Source organism: Quercus lobata, chromosome 6, assembly GCF_001633185.2.
Source record: "Quercus lobata isolate SW786 chromosome 6, ValleyOak3.0 Primary Assembly, whole genome shotgun sequence".
Taxonomy (NCBI): domain Eukaryota; kingdom Viridiplantae; phylum Streptophyta; class Magnoliopsida; order Fagales; family Fagaceae; genus Quercus; species Quercus lobata.
Window position 1 is genome coordinate 42,492,146 of NC_044909.1, and position 19,837 is coordinate 42,511,982.

At 34.3% G+C, this 19,837-nt stretch overlaps 1 protein-coding gene and 1 pseudogene across 2 annotated transcripts; both read left to right on the forward strand.

The window, feature by feature from the left end:
• The first annotated feature begins 4,498 nt into the window (after positions 1-4,498).
• LOC115950968 (patatin-like protein 2) lies at positions 4,499-6,338 on the forward strand. The gene is made up of 6 exons (XM_031068256.1): positions 4,499-4,612; positions 4,704-4,885; positions 5,160-5,352; positions 5,462-5,623; positions 5,735-6,031; positions 6,114-6,338. The coding sequence occupies exons 1-6, from the start codon at positions 4,499-4,501 to the stop codon at positions 6,336-6,338; spliced, it is 1,173 nt and encodes a 390-aa protein (XP_030924116.1).
• A 6,628-nt stretch (positions 6,339-12,966) lies between these two features.
• Positions 12,967-19,424, forward strand: LOC115994476 (annotated as a pseudogene). Its single transcript, XR_004093220.1, has 7 exons — positions 12,967-13,860; positions 17,653-17,764; positions 17,840-18,021; positions 18,151-18,343; positions 18,457-18,618; positions 18,753-19,052; positions 19,143-19,424. The product of XR_004093220.1 is annotated as a patatin-like protein 2 (transcript).
• The last annotated feature ends 413 nt before the right edge of the window (positions 19,425-19,837 follow it).

A 19,837-nucleotide genomic window follows, 5' to 3' on the forward strand; every position in this document is an offset into this window, starting at 1 on the left:
CAATCCGTGACAAAACACATAATAAAACAAAAATGCTCAAAGTTACAAAAACATCCCAACCAAAAACAATTCAACCTATCTACTATCTATTAGTTGCAAGTGTAGACAGCAACACGACTGAATCAACCTGTATATTCCTGTAACACTTAACAACACATAAACGCATGTATGGAAAATACAAGTAAAAACAAAATAAATTCTTGATTTCACATAACATAAAATAAAGACATATATCATGAATAACCTCATAAACATAAATCAATAATCAATGTAGTACAATGTGAAACAAAAAACAGAAATAAGAACATAATGTCTCCCTTTATCATATACAACTCATAAAAAATAAAGACATCAAAATAAATACATCATAAGCCAAAAGAGTACAAGATGAAGCACCTAGATCCAATCTAAAGCTCCAAAGCTCCAAAACACAAAAAAAATAAAATAAAATAAAATAAAAATCCCCCTATCTCCATCCATATGTACTCCCCATTTTTGTGACGAATTGCTAAAGGGCAATCAAGACTCATCATCAAAAGGAGGTGGAGAAGGTGACCATCTAAAGCTCGCCAAATCTGCACGTAAAGCCTGAAGCTCCATGAGCATGTCCACCAAAAGCTGACCATGAGTCGCCTGAACGGTCATAATAGTGTCCAACATACGACGAATGCTAGAATCATCCGAAGTAGAAGGTGGAGGAGCAGTAGCAGCAGTCGAATCAACATATGCATCAGCAATCGGATCACCAGAAGAAGGAGGAGGAGGAGGTGCAACACCAGAAGAAGACTCAACTCTAAGGCATTTAGAGCTAGCTTGCATCTGAGTAGAAAAGTGCATGAGTAGAAGAACTACTCCTATGAACCTCAACCAAGGATCGAATGAAAAAATGAGGAAAACTCATAGGAGCATCTATGACAAGGGTTTACAAAAATGCACATCTCTCGATAGGAATGGTGTGCAAATGAGAGATGATCCAAATAGAATAGTAAGAAATCCGGAAAAACAGATAATGAATCTCGATCAACTCATGAGAAGTGATCCGAGCATCAGTACCCCACTAAATGGAAGTACCAGTCAGATATGACATAATGTCATCAAGTGGAGGAGACTCATCATACGGATACACAGGATGCTGTACCTTAGGCACCTTAAAAGCAGAGGCCACTACCGAAGGAGTAATGACATACTCTTCACCCCGTATCCAACTTTTCATGAACTGAGTATTGGAATCATTGGAGTGGATAGAGAGGTTCGAGTAGAACTCTCTAATCAAGGTAGCCGGAGGAGGGTGGTCTATATCCATCAAAGGCAACCAGCCCCTATGCTCAAAATTTCTCCTAATCTCCAGGTCAAGCTCATCTAAAACAACTTTTCTCTCAGCCCACACAGATCTAAGAATGTTCAACTTCTCATACATCTCCTGGTTTTTCTCACTGATAAACCTCTCACTATCAAAAGAAGGAGTAGAAGAGGAGGTGGATGTCCTATGGGCTCTAGTTTTCTTAACCATGATGCTAAAGATTGGAAAGAATAGACAGAAAAGAGACAAAAGAAGAAAAAGAAAAAACCAAGGGCAGACTGCATCAGACATAGTTAGAGCACAAGAAAATAATCTATATGATGCATGAATAGTATTAACACATGATGCATGCTCTAATGCATTAAGAACAACTCAATTAGACTTTAAAAAACACAGAATTGGCTTGAACATAGAGTTTATAACAAAAACCCAAATTTTGAAAACCCATTTTCAAAAAACCCAACAAATTGATCAATTTAACATTATAAAAGTTAGATAACAGTATATAATGACAAAATGAATCAAAAACACAAGCCAATTTCACCAAATTAAGCTTAATTGAACAAAATCCCCAATTCGATGAGTTTCAAGCCCTAGAATTTTCAATTCTTCCCAAATCATCAAATGGATCAAATTAAACTATGAGGAACATGTTTACATCATCCAATAACAAAAACCCATTGATCAATTGTGAAAGAAAACAACCCAAAAATCCCAAAATCCAATAGGTCCGAAAATTTCCCTAAAATGCATGCATGAAAATGAAATTAAACCAAAAAAGAAAGGGTAGAATGGTCTTACTGGTGCTAGAAGACAAAAACCTAAAAGAAAATTTGAGGGAAAATGACAAAGAATTGATGTTGAATCTGGATCAGTCGAAGAGAGTGAGAAAAGTCTTTTTAAAAACTTTTGAAATAATGAAGAACAAGTGAGAACCTCATGTTTTAAAAAACTCTCTGACTGATTTTTGATCAGTTAAAAAATAGGTTCGATCGATCGAAAATCACATTCGATCGATCTAACATCAATCAAGTAGCAATCGAGCCAAGCAGATTCAAACCAAATTTTTAATCGCAATTTTGATCAGTCAAGCAATAGGTTCGATTGATCGAAAATCTGGAAAAATCAATTTTTTGAAAAACAAAGCATTTTAATACAGAAACTCCTCAATGTTTTATAAATAAAATGCATGAGTATGAGATGAAAAGCATTTCAAAAACCCTTGAATTTAACCCAGATTTTCCAAAAACAAGATTTTCAATCAATTTGTCCTCAAATCTCAAACTTTAAACACATTTTGCATTAAAATCAAGGAACTTTTAATCTTGAATGGCCACAACAAGATCACACACAATATAATGTACCAAATTTAGCAAAGAGTAGCTTGTGTAGTGTGTGCAACTAGTAAAAGCTTGAGATATATGTGAAGTGATAAGTAAATAGTGATCAATTACAATTTCTACAAAATTCATCACATAAGTTTGAAAGTGACTATCACCTAAAGAGTTATATCATATAACTCTCACATCTCTGAGAATAAAAGTTTGCAATCATGTAAGTTTCTTGATTTGCCTCATAATGTACACACCAATTTTATTTGATTTGAAACTAATTAAATAGCCAAAATAATGTACATACCAATTTTATTTGAATTTGAATTTTATTATAAGCTGGGGCTACACCTTATGTTCTTTTTGTACATGTGTTACACTTTCTCGAGTACAAAATCTTACGATATGTACTAAGGTGTTCATGATTGGCTAGTAAACAGTGATGAGATGGTTATTTATGCATTTCTCTTAAGATTTTTTAGTCCTTACAATCAAAAGCATGTGAATTTAAAATGTCATATTTATCATAATGTAGAATTTAAAATGTCTCGTTTAGAAGTGTTGGGCTTAATTTGTCCTAAGTATAAAACTATAGGGTTTTTCAAGTACTTTCTCCAATATATTATTCGAACATTTAATGTATTTGGATCATATATCATGAAAGTTATTTTTTAGATTTTCTTAATTGAGTCATATTAACGGATTGCTCCAATTAATGATGCCCCAATTAGGATTGCTCGTTAACAAGATCCATAATAAGTGATTACTCCACAATAAACTTCTTATGTAAGGGAGAGCTACCTACTGGCTAATAAAGTCTTCATGTTGAAATTCGCACCTAGGGTTTTAGTTTCTTTATCTGTTAAAGAGGAGAAAAGATTCCCCTCGAACTGAGGTTCTCACACTTATCAATCATGAATCTAACCATCAAACATTCAATCCGCATGCAGTTTTTCTTGTTGCTGCTGGCAGCCAAATTTTGTTTAGCTGGAAGTAAGTCTGTCCAGTCTTAAACAGCCTAAACAAAGCCTTATAGAAATAAAGAAAGATATACTTCAAAATATAAAGAAGTTCAACTTGCCATACACATCATTATCCAATTAAATTATCACTGGAGTGCTTACACGGATATGGAGTTGAGGATTTTAAGCAAATAAAATAGAAGTTCTTTATGGGCATGTGCTCGATTATGACACCATAATCTAAGGACTAAGGTATTTTCTTCCTCTTAATACTCGATAGGAACTATTTAGCCCTATTCTCCAAGAAATGGCACCAAAGCAGCTTTGCACAGTGACAAACAACAAAAGTATGAAGCATGAACCTTTTTGTATTTTCGAGTTTCACATGGCATGAGAGACTGGAGTGTCTTCACTGAAAACTTGATCATGAGCCATGAAGTAGAAACTAGCAACTTGCACAGAAACGCAAAGATAAAAATACAGTTCCCAAAGACAAAGGTATACTATAATGTGATTAAAAATGTCGCATTGTACAGTTCATGCACACATGCGTGGGCCATGAATTAATGCTATTAAGTCTTCCCAGGGACGGAACCATGTTCAAGCTGAGGGGATTGTGGCCCCCCACCCTCCCCAAATTTAAAAAAAATATTAAATAGTAGGAATATATTTAAGATTTTAGAAAATAAACCAAAGAAAAATTATATTTGTCCTCTCAAGAAAATTATATTTGTTCCTCTCAACTTCAAATCCTAGTTCTGTCCCTGAATCTTCCTTAAATTCTTGCTATAAATATCAAAAGTTGAAGTATGTTGGGGGTATGCTTGATACTTGATGATATACACAACATATAGCAGTAATTTGCTAGTGAACACTTAAATATCAAGAAGCACTTTTGATTCAAAATGGCTCCTGCTTTTACAAAGGCAAAGATGGTGACTGTGTTGACCATTGACGGAGGAGGCATTAGAGGGATAATTCCCAGTGTCCTCCTCGACTTTCTTGAATCTAAGCTTCAGGTACGTACCTCATCAGTCACCACCATAGTCACCTTTTATTCTTTTTATTCTGTTTCATAAATAAAAGCCTATGTGTCTATGATCTGTTTAGGAATTGGATGGGCCCAATGCAAGAATTGCAGATTATTTCGACATAATTGGAGGAACAAGTACAGGTGGGCTAGTCACCACCATGCTTACAGCCCCCAATCAGGATAACCGACCCCTTTATGCTGCAAAGGACATCACCAACTTCTACTTAGAGGAATCTCCCCAAATTTTTCCCCAAAGCAGGTAAATTTTAATGAAACCATGTACGAAACCAAAATGCCTTTCCTATTAAGTTTGGAAAATGATCATCTCAATTTGAAATATATAAAATGGTTTAGAATAAATATTATTGATTCAAAAGTGTATCAGTAGTTTAGTACTGCTACATTATTACTAAGGGAACATAAAATCTGAACCATGAAATAAATTGTTTTAATTTTTACCCATTTAAAGAAAAACTTAACAAATGCTAAACAAGTGCCATTATTTTCTACTAAAGATGATTCTGTGAAAGCAGGCACACCAAATTTGTGAGTGCAATGACAAGCTTGTCCGGTTCCGTGATGGGGCCCAAGTACGACGGGAAGTATTTGCACTCAAAGATAAACAATCTACTTGGTGACCTAACGCTGAAACAGACCCTAACACATGTGATCATACCAACCTTTGATATCAAGCTCCTTCAACCAGTGATCTTTATAACCAACGATGTATGAGTATGACAATAATTATAAGATTTAGTCTGTCTGAAAAATTCATCAATTTGTTGGAATATCTGTGGCAATCACGTGGTCTCAACTGGTCTAATTTTTTGTGCAGGGAAAAAAGAATGAGTTGAAAAACGCTAGGCTAGCAGATATTTGCATTGGCACCACTGCAGCACCCACTTATCTTCCAGCACACTACTTTGAGACGAAAGATGCAAAAGGAAGCACTAAAAGTTATGATCTCATTGATGGCGGGGTTGCTGCAAATAATCCTGTACGTGAGTAGCTAATATGATAATTTAGGGCACACTAAAAGTTATTTTGGACCATGTTTGCAAAGTTCTCTCTTATATAATTTATTTATTTATTTAAACTAAATCCACAGACGATGCTGGCCATAAGCCAGATTAGGAAAGAATTATTGATGGCAGAAACCGAGTTTGGTCATTCTATTGAAAACAAGAGAATGCTGGTTCTATCTTTGGGCACGGGTGGGGCGAAGTATGCAGAGAAGTATACAGCACCCGCAGCCTCAAAGTGGGGTTTGCTTAATTGGCTATATACCAATGGCGGAACTCCATTGTTCGACGTATATGGCGACGCAGGTGCTGATGTAGTCGACATTCATGTGTCCACCCTCTTCCAAGCCCTTCGTTGCAAGGACAAATACCTTCGTATTCAGGTACCTAATTATTTCATCTATTTGTGACATAATTTTTGACCATATGCTATTAACATTTTTCTTGGTAACATATGAACCATAGGATGACACATTAACTGGAGACGCCTCATCAATTGATGTTGCTAGCACGGAGAACTTGCAAGGCCTTGTGGAGATTGGGAAGGAGCTATTGAAGAAGCCAGTGTCAAGAGTCAATTTGGAAACTGGCAGGTTTGAGAAAATTGAGGGCGAGGGTACTAATGAAAAAGCTCTTGTCAACTTTGCCAAACTGCTTGTGGAGGAGAGGAAGTTCCGGCAAAACCAATGATAATCGTTACGAAGGAATATTATTTTAGCATGAGAACTTTATGCAGAGTCTGTTATGACCCATGGGCATAAGGAGCTAGAAGATGGACACGTGGAATTGGAAGCAGCCACTGAGTCAGACAGTGGCTAAGTTATTGGACTTGTGATGTTGCCTTACGGAGTAGTTATTATTGTGTTAGGATAATTGTTATCATGTTAGGATAATTGTTATTTGAATTTGATTAAGTTGTTATTAGGATGAGGTCTATCTTGTGATAGAACCATAAGACTAGGAGTTATCTTGATTACTTATATTTAAGCGTTAAGATGAATAAACAAAGCAAGCAGAATTTAACCCAAATACTCCTTTCTTTCTTTAATTCTAGGAGGGTAGTCACCTCTAATACAACTAAAACCATTCTATCAACTGCAGATCATTGCAAAGTCCCACATTCGTAGACGTGGACTTTAGCATGAATTTATGTACTAGTTATGTGTCGGCTCTTCACCTTAAATTTTTGGACTTGATGCTGTGTTAAATTATTAGAATCTGGTTTGTTTGTTTGTTAATCCACTTTCCAAGTTCGTTTGCATACTTGAGGATACTCAAGGGTAGGAGTGAACTTAGGATTTCAAGCTCGAAGGCTAGAGTATAAGTAAAAAATAAAAATAAAAAAAGACATCCATATAGTATTAACAAATTATCAACTAAAAAAGATACACAAAATTATTGTCTCTTAATAAATTAAAATGCAATCATCTACCAATAATGACAAAAAAAAAAAACACAAAATAATATTATTTCTTTAGAGCATTTGCATCAAACAATGCAAAATGTTTTTTTTTTTTTTTTAAAGTATCACTTTTACAGATTCAACCTCCATAATAAACCATATCAGTCAAACTAAAAATTTTGTTAATTTGCAAAGTTATTACGGTTACTATATAAATTTATACTAACATTACTCACTTTGCATATGGTTTATATATATATTATGTATCCGAAGGTTGAAGGATGAGTAGATAGTGGTTATTGTGTGTGAAAAAATTGAAACAATTAAAAAAATAAGAAAATTTGATATTTTAATGTAATGTAGTATAAAGTAGATAATCTTATAAGAAATATTTTGAAAAATGAGTATGTAAAAAATAAAAAGTAGGTTCTTAGGTTAAAATAGATGGTATTTTTTGCATGAACTGATGTGAATGCTTTTATACTCGACTGGCTAGGATTTTTAACTTTTTTTTAAGTTCTGTTTTTTTTAAGTTGTTGGGTTATGTAGTTGCTAGATGGGTTGGGCTGGACTGGGCTTGTTAGGTTGATTAGAGAGGAAGGGGCCTAAAGTTTTGGAAGATTGGGACCCAACTACAAAAATAAAAATATATAACTAGTAGAAAATTTTTTTCTTGGGACCAAGGGGACTCAGGCCCTATTGCATCCGTCCCTGCTTGAGGGTCAATATGATTCATATTAAATATTACAAATATAAAGATATATCTAGTAATATATTCTTTTAAATTTTTAAGAACATGGTATCATGAACACTATTAGATACCCCCCAAAAAAAAAAAAAAAAATCTTAAATGGAGAGGATTTTATTCCCATCTGTTGTGCCATGGACTTCGATAAAAGTATTCTAGTTGAATCTCTACCCTAATAATTTAAGGTTTCAAGTATGATGTTTTAAAAAATTAAATTATCATCTCCTCTGGATTTGGGACTTTAATAATAAGAGGAAAAAACAATGAGAGAGAAATGTTTGAGGTATTCATGGGTTTTGTTTAATTAAACAAAAATAAGCTTATAAGCTTATTAATGCTTTTGTGCTTCTAAATTGTTAATTGCAATTAACAATTTAGAAGCACAAAAGCAATTAATAAGCTGAGGTTTTTTAATATAACACAAAATTCAATGTGATATTGTTTTATGTGGAAATATAGGTTTACACGTTAAACAATATCATATGGGGTAAAGTGTTACACTTAAATCTCTAGAGATTCCATATCTTAGACAGAAAACCACAAAGGGAGTTCTATGTATTTTTCCCTTTAGCAGAACTTTTTCTTTTCTTGATACATCATAATTTTGTTCATTATAATTACTGTGTCTTGTATTATTTTTTTTCAAAAGAATTTTTGTTATTGAATCTAGAAATTTCCCTTTTTAATTTATCTTTTTCTTTTGGAAATTTAGATTTTCTTGTTTTATTTTTTGACAAATTTTAGGTATCGGGTAAAATCCAAAGTATGAAATAATTCATATATAATTTTTGTGGCTCTAAGTATAGACTTATTAAATACTAGGAGGTAATTTGCTTATTAACCATCGATTAGAGTAGTGGGATGCTTATCCATAATTTAGGAGAATGTACATAACTCTTTTAATAAAGAAAAAGATACTATATGAAATTCAAGAATTAAGAACTTTCAATGCTTATAGTTTCTTGTTTTTAAATTGATAATACAATAAGAAGGGTACTGTCAAGTTTCAAGTTTCAACCATATTATCTATTGAAAACACTATAATAATAAAAATGTATGTTTGGTTTTTTCTCAAATAGGTAAAATAACTTCAATATTACAGTAATACTATGAATATGGTTAAAGTCACATAACAAGCCACATGAACAAATTGTGGCAAAAACCAAAAAGTTGTGGACTCAAGACTTAACATTTTTGTTATAGAAATATTATGTCCACAATGCTAGGTTGTTATTTGATGTATGGGTGGGCAAAAAAGTAATTTAAGTTGTAGATATAACACTTCTCTTTTCGTTAATCTTAAAGTATTAGCACTTGGGATTCTAAAAAATATCTCATTTTACCATCTCAAAAGTTACTTTATCTATTTTACAACTCACTCAACATCTCAATTCTTATTTTTCACATCACACCCAAATACTATTCAATTTTTTATTCATTTCGTTTTCTATTTATCTCTCTTCCTCACCGTCTCTCTTTCTCTTCACTTCACTCTTTTTTCCTCGCCATTTCTTCCTCTCTCTACACCCACAATCAAAGCCAGCCAACAACTCAATCAAAACCCATCCAAAATAAATAAATAAATAAAACCACAGCGAGCTACAAACCCACTGCAATCAAAAGCCAAAAAAATACAACCACAACAACCACCAGCGGAATCTATCACTATCATCATCACCACCATCAAAAGCCACAAACCATCAAATCCACCACTGATTTGCTACCCCCACCGCGATCTCCACTGCAAACCTAATGCAATCTCCACCACTAACCCATCGCAAACCCACTCAATCTTTACCCACAAACGAAACAAATACCCACCACTGTAAGACCCACCACACCAAACACCCACAAACACATCATATACTCACCACTACAACCACAATGAGATTGACCTCCACCCTGTTCGTGAGCTTCGCACCACCTAGAGGCCTTTTGAAACTAGACCGAAGAGAAAGGTGGAGAGTTTTGGGGTTGGAAAGAACATCCATTGCTCGTGGTGGTGGAGAGAGAGAGAGACATTAAAAACTTATTTTTAAAAAATAGAAACTTGCTAAAATAACATCTTACTTATAAGATGTTACTGTAGCTTCTTAATTGTAAAATTTGTTAAGAATAGCCACCCGAATAATGCTTTGGTTTTGTGGTTAAAGCATTCACAGAAAAAATAAAAAATAAAAGTTAAAATTTTAGTTTTTAGCAACTCAAAAAGTTACTTTATTTATTTTAATAACTCACTTTACAATTCACCCAACATCAAAAGTTATATTTTTCACATCACAACTAAAAACTATTCATCTCTCTCTCTCTCTCTCTCTCTCTCTCTCTCTCTCTCTCTCTCTCTCTTCATTTGATGCAGTCACCCTCACAACCCTCTATTCACCATCTCCACAAACCCACAACCAACCACCACCATCATCATTACAAGCCTTCATAAAACCTAAAAACCAATATAAATAGCCATAACCAACCATCCTAGCCGCCACAACCAAAACCCAACAATCCATAACCCACCATCGTAGCCACCACAACCCACCATCCTAGCCGCCACAACCAAAAACCAACCACCTTCCTCTTCCACCACTAATCCAACCCACATCCTCCACAAATCACAAACCCATACATAATCACCTATCAAACCCAAACATAACTCCGCCGAAACCTAGCCACTCCCGCTGAAACCCACTCACACAAACCCATACAGGTGGCCCACCCACCAACGAATGACAACCACTAATGAATGTGGACCACCACAATGATGAGAAGAGAGAGACTAATACAAGTACAACCTAGAGCCATCATGTGAGAGGAGAGAAACGGTAGAGGAGAAGTGAGAAAGGAAAGAATGGGAGTGGCTATACTTGTGGGCAAAAGGGGTGAGGGGACTGGTGAGGCAATGAATCGGTGACAATGAGAGCCAAGCAACCCACTGAGAAAAGAAAGAGACTGAGAGAGTTAAGGGTAACGTTGAGAGAAAAGAATGAATTTATACTTAGGAGGGGTGACAAAACCTAAGACAAAATGACGTCGTTTTGATAGTTAAAAAAAAAAAAAAAAAAAAAAAAAAAAAAAAAAAGGCTTAGTGAAACGATGCCATATTAATCCATTTAAATTTATGTATATATATATATATATCGGTCGGTTCAAGGACAAAATTGGTTTTAGACTTGAGTTTCGATGGTTGCACCACACCGACATCAAAATAGGCTTTGCCTTCTATTCGCCAGCCTCGGCTTAGTCGGTCGGCTCCATTTACGGTACGGTATCATCAGCATCGGTCGGAATTAGGTCGGCCACGATCCTATTGTACACACCCCTACTCATCATTGAGAAATGTACATTTCCTTTTGTATTGTTTTAATTATTACTTTGTATTTTTCATTGTATTTTCCTTTTCTTTGAACTAATCTCATGTTTGATTTAATCTCCTATTATCTATTTTTTTCTTTTAACTCCATTGATTTCTTCTAATTTTATTTTATTATACACCATCTCCTTTTGAGAGAGGTATTTTTTTTATTCACTTTTTAACACAATAAAAGAACCCTTGAACACGTGCAATGCGTGTGCATAGAGACTAGTATAGATCTAACGTTACTTGAAAAAAAAAAATCATAATGAATTTCCCTTTCGCAACTGCCATAGTAGCCACACTGCAAGTTTGCAACATCTCAACACTTTTGCCTCCACAAGTCATTGTTTTGCCACCTCAACTCACTGGTTGTACTATAACAGGACTTAACGAAAGTGCTGCTGTTGTATCTCTCTCTGTTGGGAGAAATTATACAGTCCTCATGGTAGACCACGTCACTTGTCCACCATTCCACTAAAAGACTTCCACTTGTTTAAAATTGCTGAATCAGTAATCAGTTTCTGTTTAAAAAAAGTTTCTGACTTATCAATTTTAATCAGGTAAGAGTCTTTTAATAAAATGGTGGATCACGTCACTTATCCTCTATGAGAACCTTATAATTTCTCTTCTCCTTATATGCTTTGAGTATTTGTGGTTAGTTTAGGAGTTTATGTTTAGTTGATATTTGTAGCATACTGTATCCATTATATTTAAAATATAAACAAGTGGTTAACCGCTAGCATCTTTTTATAATTTATAATATATATATATATATATTTTAATTTGATATTTGTGGCTGGCTTGTTATGATTTATATAATTATATTTGATCAAGTGGCATGTTTAATTATTTTATTGAGACAAATTTAGACCTCAATTTTTTGGTATTGTCTAACTGCATATATAAACATTACTAAAAAAAACTAGTTTAGAATTAAAAAAAATTTTATATCAATTATAAATTGCCAAAACCTTATAAATTAATTAACATTTTTTTATATATATACTTATCTTGGCCCACACTTATCACGGAGCAGCCATGCAAATAAAGTTAAAGAAAGAGAAATGTATAGCGTGGAAGTGCAAAATTTAAAAATAATTTGTTGTAGATACTTTCCCCAGTCTACACTCAAGTAAAAGCAATAACGATGAAAACAATCTCCACTCTGCTTACTTTCCCCAGTGCAGTAGACACAGGCTCTCCTCCACCGCAACAAAATTCAAGCCCAAAATTGCCCAAATTCTCGTCTCAATCATTTATATTTTTGCCCAACTTTCTCCATCTGTAACAGATGCCTCAAAGTTGACCCCAAAATCCGTAACTTTTTATTATTATTTTCATTTTTATCAAAATTTTCTCGGGAAACATTTTTCTGGGGATACAAACAGGGTGGTGAATGAGAATGATGCGGAGAGCGTTGGACATGTGGAGGCCGGTGAAGAGGCAAGTTTCAATTGTGTTGTGTTGGGCATTTTGTGTAATATCAGTTTTGCTTTTCCTTCTCTTGTTGAGCAAACAAAGTCAGATTGAGTTGAGGCCCGCGATACCCAAGGTAAACAAAAAGTTCTTCATTTCGTTTGTATTTTATTCTTTTTGGAAATTTTATTCATTATTTTGGATCTTGGAGTTTTACTACCTCATCTGGTTTCTAAGAAAACGCCTCTATTGGGAATTATTTTCCCTTATCTATATATATATATATATATAAAACCGAAGCTTTTGAAGCTTCCACAATTTTCCACATCATCACTATTTTTTTTTTTTAATTCTTTTTATTTTATTTATTTAAGTTAGATTTTTTTTAAAGAGAATTAGCCCCGACTATTCTATATCTCTCCCGACTCCACTCCCAACGCAGAAGAACTCTGTCTCTCTTTAAATCTCTAACCTTCCCCCAAATCCTTAACCTCACGCATGAAATCCTAACGCTATCACACAGAAAGAGACCTAATGCAGAAGCACTCCATCTCTCACTCTAAATCTCTAACCTCTATGGGCTATGGCATTCCTACTAAAACGTTTTCAAATATATTGATTGGATTGGCTCAATATATTCTGAGAATGGTCAGGAGCGAGACGTAACACCGAAATCCGATCCAGCATAAGCCAAGGAGGAGCAGAATGGGCGATGATTGCTGTGAACCTTTGCCACAGTCCGTTGGTGCAAAGAAGGGGCTGGGGCTGGGGCTGGGGCTCAGGCTATCTCTCTCGAAGCCGAGGAGGAGCCAAAGTGAAAGTGATGATTTCTCTGAACCATTGTCACAGTCTCAAGGTAAGTTTAATTTATTAGCAAATTTGTAATTAAGCATATTCAGATCAGGGTTGGGTTTTTTTGTTTCTTGTATCTTTGTTTTGTTTTTTCTTTGCCACAGTCCGTTGGTGCGAAGAAGGGGCTGGGGCTGGGGCTGGGGCTGAGGTTGCCTTTCTCGAAGTGGAGGAGGAGCCAAAGTGAAAGCGATGATTTCTCTAAACCATTGTCACAGTCCCAAGATAAGTTTAATTAATTAGCAAATTTGTAATTAAGCATATTCAGATCAGGGTTAGGTTTTTTGTTTTTTTTTTTTTTTTATCTCTGTTTTGTTTTTTGTTTCTTTTATCTCTGTTTTGTTTTCTCTGTTTTGCTTTGTTGTGTTGGGTTTTTATGGATGAGCTACTCTTCGATGTTCCTGGCTCTGGAGAAATGCTTAATTGCCCATTGTTGCTTATTCAGGTAATGAATGCTTGAAATTCCATACATTTTAACAATAACAGTTAAACCGAAGTGATTTGATCTGTTATTCATTGTTTTGTGTAGATGCCAAAGTTTTATTCGAGTAAACATACAATACCATAGACTGTAACATATAAATGAGTTATGTGGTTCAATTAAAAGGTTTAAAAGGTTTAAAATTGTTTGATTTAGACTTAAGTTTAAGTCATCTATAATCAAGTAAAACAACTTCTGTTTTAACATATTCTAACAATATATGTAAATGTTGGTTTGAATTGATTGGCTTAAATCATGCAATTCTGTTCTTGACAGATTGCTTACATGGAAGATAGCTAAAGTTAAAGATCATTCTCATTGATGTTCACTTTCATTATGTGTTGTTTCTCTTACACGTACACAAGCTGTTTGATAAAATTCCTATGTGATTTTTTTTTTTTTTTTTGTTGTTCTAGAAGTCATAATACATGGAGAGTGGTAAGGAGGAAGATAAGTAGGGAACGTGACGCTGTGTTGTTGATTTAATAACCAAACTTACCTGTTTATGTGGTAACAAAAATACAAAGGTACCTACAAAAACCTCATTCCATGTTTTCAATTTTTAGGCACAAAGGAGCTTTGAGCCATATTGTAAATAGAAGGTGAAATATATCCTTTTAATTTGGAGTATGTACATGAAATATTTTAACTTCATAACCAAACTTACCTGTTCATGTGGTATAAAAAATACATAGGTACCTACAAAAACCTCATTCCATGTTTTCAATTTTTAGGCACAAAGGAGCTTTGAGCCATATTGTAAATAGAAGGTGAAACATATCCTTTTATTTAACTTCATAACCAAACTTACCTGTTTATGTGGTATCAAAAATACATAGGTACCTACAAAAATCTCATTCCATGTTTTCAATTTTTATGCACAATGGAGCTTTAAAGTTATCTTTTAATTTATTTAAAATATTGATTGAGTAGTTCTTTAAATTTGTGTTTCATACATTTAATGGATAATTGAGAATGTTAAAGATTTGATTCTTCATTTTAATTTAAACTTAAGTTTAATTTCTATTTTTCATTATGTAATTTAATGTTTCATATCAACAATTAATGAGGAAGAGAAAAAGAATAGTTTACATTCATATACAATAGCTTTCCCGTGCATTGCACGGGTTAGCGACTAGTATAATTGTATTTTCGTGTAATTTATTTATTTTATGTAAAATAAGTCAAAAAAAATAATTTATACCAAACCAGCCTGTAGACGTGGCAAACGGCCGGTCGGGTAAATCGGATTGCGAGTCAAAAACCCATTTCTAGCCGGTTAGAAACAAGTCGGTCAATCGGGTTTGGGTTGAGGGTCGAGTTGGGTTAACCCGTGTTTTTCACATGAAATTTTTTTTTTTTTTTTTTTAAATAAAACATGTATTTGCCATTTGGATTTGGAAAGGCACTTGTAATGTTGAATTCACCGCTCAGATTAAGAATAAACTCGTCTAAACAAATTACAAATTAATACCTGGTATATAATTTTAAAACTATAGAAATACTAACATTACTAACCAAAACAAAATAGCACAAAGAATAAGTAAACAAATACACAAGTTTTATATGTACACAATATCAACCTCCCAAAGCATAAAAAATAAGTGCCTTATTGGATAACTAATTTAACAAAGAATAAAAACATATAAGAAATTTACAATTTTTAAAATTAATTTTATAATCTATTATCAATTGCGATAATTGTGATTGACACTTTATTTCAATTTGAGAATATACATTAAAGTTTGATTATTTATTTATTTATACATGGTTTTTTTTATGAATATCATGTTATTGTTAAGCAAAACATAGTTCCAGAAATATCATAATTTATTTTGAAAAACCGTTTATTTTGGACATGAATTGTTAAAAAATAAGCCTAGCATTCTCAATTTATGCTAATTTCATTGATACTTTGGTTTCACTCTTCTCAAACTTATGAATGTTTCTCATACATGTTTATAATTTTAAATATATGTTTTTAACTCTACTTTAACCAGATTATCTTGTCACGTATTTTGTTATTTGATATCTAAAAATCTTACTCATTATAGAATGCTTCAACCATTCATCTTTCAATTCATTTGCATACAATTATGTAAAGGCCTCATTCATCTTTCAATTCATTTGCATGCAATTATGTAAAGGTCTCAGTTGCTTCCTTTAAGCTCACAACAAACAATTAAACCAATATTGTCTTAATTTTTTTTTTTATACTCAACAAAAAAAAAAGTTTTAAAAAATTATTTGGGTCACGGGTTAGGTTAACCTTCACAAAACAGGTCAGGTCATGAGTCAACTTGTTTTTGCTTTGGATCAAAAAAATTCTGAGTTAGGTCAACAAATTTGACCCGTTTTGCCATGTTTGCCAGCATGGGTACAATCAAATGTATGAGTAAAGGGGTGGGTTTTTTTTTTTTTTTTTTTTTTTTTTCCCAAATAATTCCATTGATATAAATTTTCTCTAATAATTGATGTGGACTGTTTTTGTTATTACTACGGAATAAAAATGATAATAGTGGTGGACTGGACGATATGAAAGGGTGTTGTATATGTTGATAAATATGTTATGAAAATTTTTAGGCTAAAATATTATTTCCATTATTAAACTTTACTAAAAGTTCGTTTTTAATCTCTCAACTTTGCAAAACGTTCTATTTTATGTCCTTTCGTCTTTGTCAGTTAGTTTATCACTTAGAATATTCTGCCCATTAGAGAGGTGATCAGCATGAAGTTTGCAAGTGATAACATTAGATGCCTTCTCTGTCATGAGTGAATAGACTGCTGTGCATCTATTCACTGAGTGCCCTGTTGTTCAAATAGTGTGTTTAAAATTGCGTTGGCCTTTAGTTGTAAGATCTAATAAGGACAAGCTGGTGGGTTGGACTCCACCTGGGATAGTGAAGATTAATTTTTAATATTGCTATAAGAGAGTCCTCAGTCACCCTCATGGCAGTGTATAGAGAGTCTAGAGACCACAAAAAGCGGTGCTGCAGATTTGGGCTGATATTATTGATCCTGGAGATGTTTTACTGAAGCTTGTGTAGCTTTATTTGCAATCCAGAAAATGTGAGAGGAAGGCTACTCAATGTTTCTTTTAGAAAATGATGCACTTAATGCGATTGATCCTATTTGCTGCTCCGCCTTTGTGCCACCCTGGTCTATTGCTTCAATCATAGCAGATATTAAGTTTTTATCAAATTCTCTCTCTTTCTGGCTGGCTTCCAATATTGTTAGGACAAGTAATTCCCTTGCTCACTCTGTTGCCCGCTGGGCCTGTTTTTGTAAAGCTTAGGGGAAGGATCCCCATCTCCTCAATTTCGGATCCAGAATTTAGGGAGACGGAGCCCCTTCCCCTGTTTCTTTTTCATGACTCCAAAAAAGTAAACTTGAAATGACATGGAACATTTGGAATGTCGTCATTAATGACATGAAATAGTGACCATGAGATATTGCTCGTTAGTCTATACACCTATTTTTCCCATTCCACTCAATACTGAGACTAGAGCCTAGAGGGCTTGATGAGATCAATGAATTTCCCTACAGTTCCATAGGACTACGATCTAAAAAGATATATACTTTATATTGCATTGACATGTGTGTGCCATGGAGTGCATTCAAGTGTTCTTTGAGTTCTCATAATATCTAAAGTTTGAAGTTGATGTGGGTATGCTTGATACACAACATTAAGAATGATCAACTGTTATTAATTTGCTAAATGACATATCAATATCAAAAGCTCTTTTGAATAAAAAGGGCAACTGGTTTTGCGAAGGAAAAGATGGTGACTGTGTTGAGCATCGATGGAGGTGGCATTAGAGGGATTATTCCAGGAATTCTACTGGGCTTTCTTGAATCCAAGCTTTAGGTACTTCACCAACCATAGCCACCTCTTCTTATTTTATTTTGTTTTATAATTTTTGTGTATCTATGGTCTGTTTAGGAATTGGATGGGCCCAATGCAAGAATCGCAAATTATTTTGACATAGTTGCAGGGACAAGTACAGGTGGGCTAGTCACTGCCATGCTTACAGCTCCAGACAAGGAGAACCGGCCCATGTATGCTGCAAAGGACATCACCAACTTCTATTTAGAGCACTCTCCCAAGATTTTTCCCCAGAACAAGTAAATCTTAATGGAATCGCAAAAAATCAAAGAACCTTTTCTTTCAGTTTTCACCATTTTTAAAAGGAATTCAACAAATAGTAAATGCCATTATTTTTTACTAAAGTTGATTCTATGCTATGAAACCAGGCACAAAAATTTTGTGGGTTCAATGACAAATTTGTTCGGTGCCGTGATGGGGCCCAAGTACGATGGGAAGTACCTACGGTCACTGACAGATGGGTTACTTGGCAACCTCACCTTGAAACAGACCCTAACAGATGTGATCATTCCTACCTTTGATATCAAGCTTCTTCAGCCAGTGATTTTTTCAACCTATGATGTATGAGTTTGACAATAATAAACAGGCTGGAAAATTCATCAAATCGTTGAAATTGTGGTCACAAATGTGAAGTTACATGGTCACAACTCTCAATCGGTATATTTTTTGTACAGGCAAAACTGAATGACTTGAAGAACGCCAGGCTGGCAGATGTTTGCATCAGCACCTCTGCTGCACCCACTTTTCTTCCAGCACACTACTTTGAGACAAAGGATGCTAGCGGAAACACTCTCAGTTTCAATCTCATTGATGGTGGGGTCGCTGCAAATAATCCTGTAAGTGGCTAATTTGATAATTTAGAGGCATATTTGGTTTTCAAAAATTAGCAAATTGGGTCATCCTATATAGCATTTCTTAATTTACTTTAAAGAAGTTGCCTTTTCTTATATATTGTAAACTAAATCCACAGACAATGATGGCCATAAGCCAAATTTTTAAAGAGAGATTTAAAAATGAGTTTATGAGCAAAAGAGCAATGGACTACAGAAAGAGAATGCTAGTTTTGTCGTTGGGCACAGGTGCGGCAAAGCATGAAGAGAAGTACAGTACAACAGTAGCCTCAAAATGGGGTTTGGTTAATTGGTTGTATGACAATGGTGCAACACCATTGCTCGATATATATGGTGATGCAAGTTCTGATATGGTTGACTTTCATGTGTCCACCCTTTTCCAAGCCCTTGGTTGCAAGAATAACTACCTTCGTATTCAGGTACCAAAGGACCACAACTACTTCATCTATTCACAACATAATTGATAACCATATGCTATTGACATTTTCTTCGTAAAAATTGAACCATAGGATGACACATTAACTGGAGATGCCTCAACAGTTGATATTGCTACAAAGGAGAATCTGCAGAGGCTTGTGGAGATTGGGAAGGAGCTGTTGAAGAAGCCAGTGTCAAGAGTGAATTTGGACACTGGTAGGTATGAGGAAATTGGGAGGGAGTGTACTAATGAAGAAGTTCTTTCCTACTTTGCCAAACTGCTTGTGGAGGAAAGGAAGCTCCGGCAAGACAATTGAAAGTCCCCAAGGAATATAATTTTGGTGTGATGAATTATTAAATAACCTAACCCACCCCCCCCCCCCCCCCCCCGCAAAAAAAAAAAAAAAAAAAAACACACACACACAACAACAACAACAAAAAAAATTGGTAAATGTGTTTTGTTTGAGTCCAGCTTATTCGACAAGCTTTTTAGCTTTTATGTACATTTTTTTTTTTAATCTCACTCTTTTAAAGTACAAGTATGTTTTAGCAGATTTTTAGTGAAAAACAGTTAACCAAAAGCTAATAAGTTGATATCAAATCCATAGTCTTGGACAAGCCAACTCATACATGACCAGTGACTTAAATAAGTCAACTTAAAAGCATGAGTAATAATAACTTAATTTTCAAACCATAAGCATTTAATATAAGGGTTCATTTGGTGGGAGGAATGGAAAAAATGAGAGGATGAAAAATTAGTGGGAGGACAGAAAAGATTTGGTTTTCT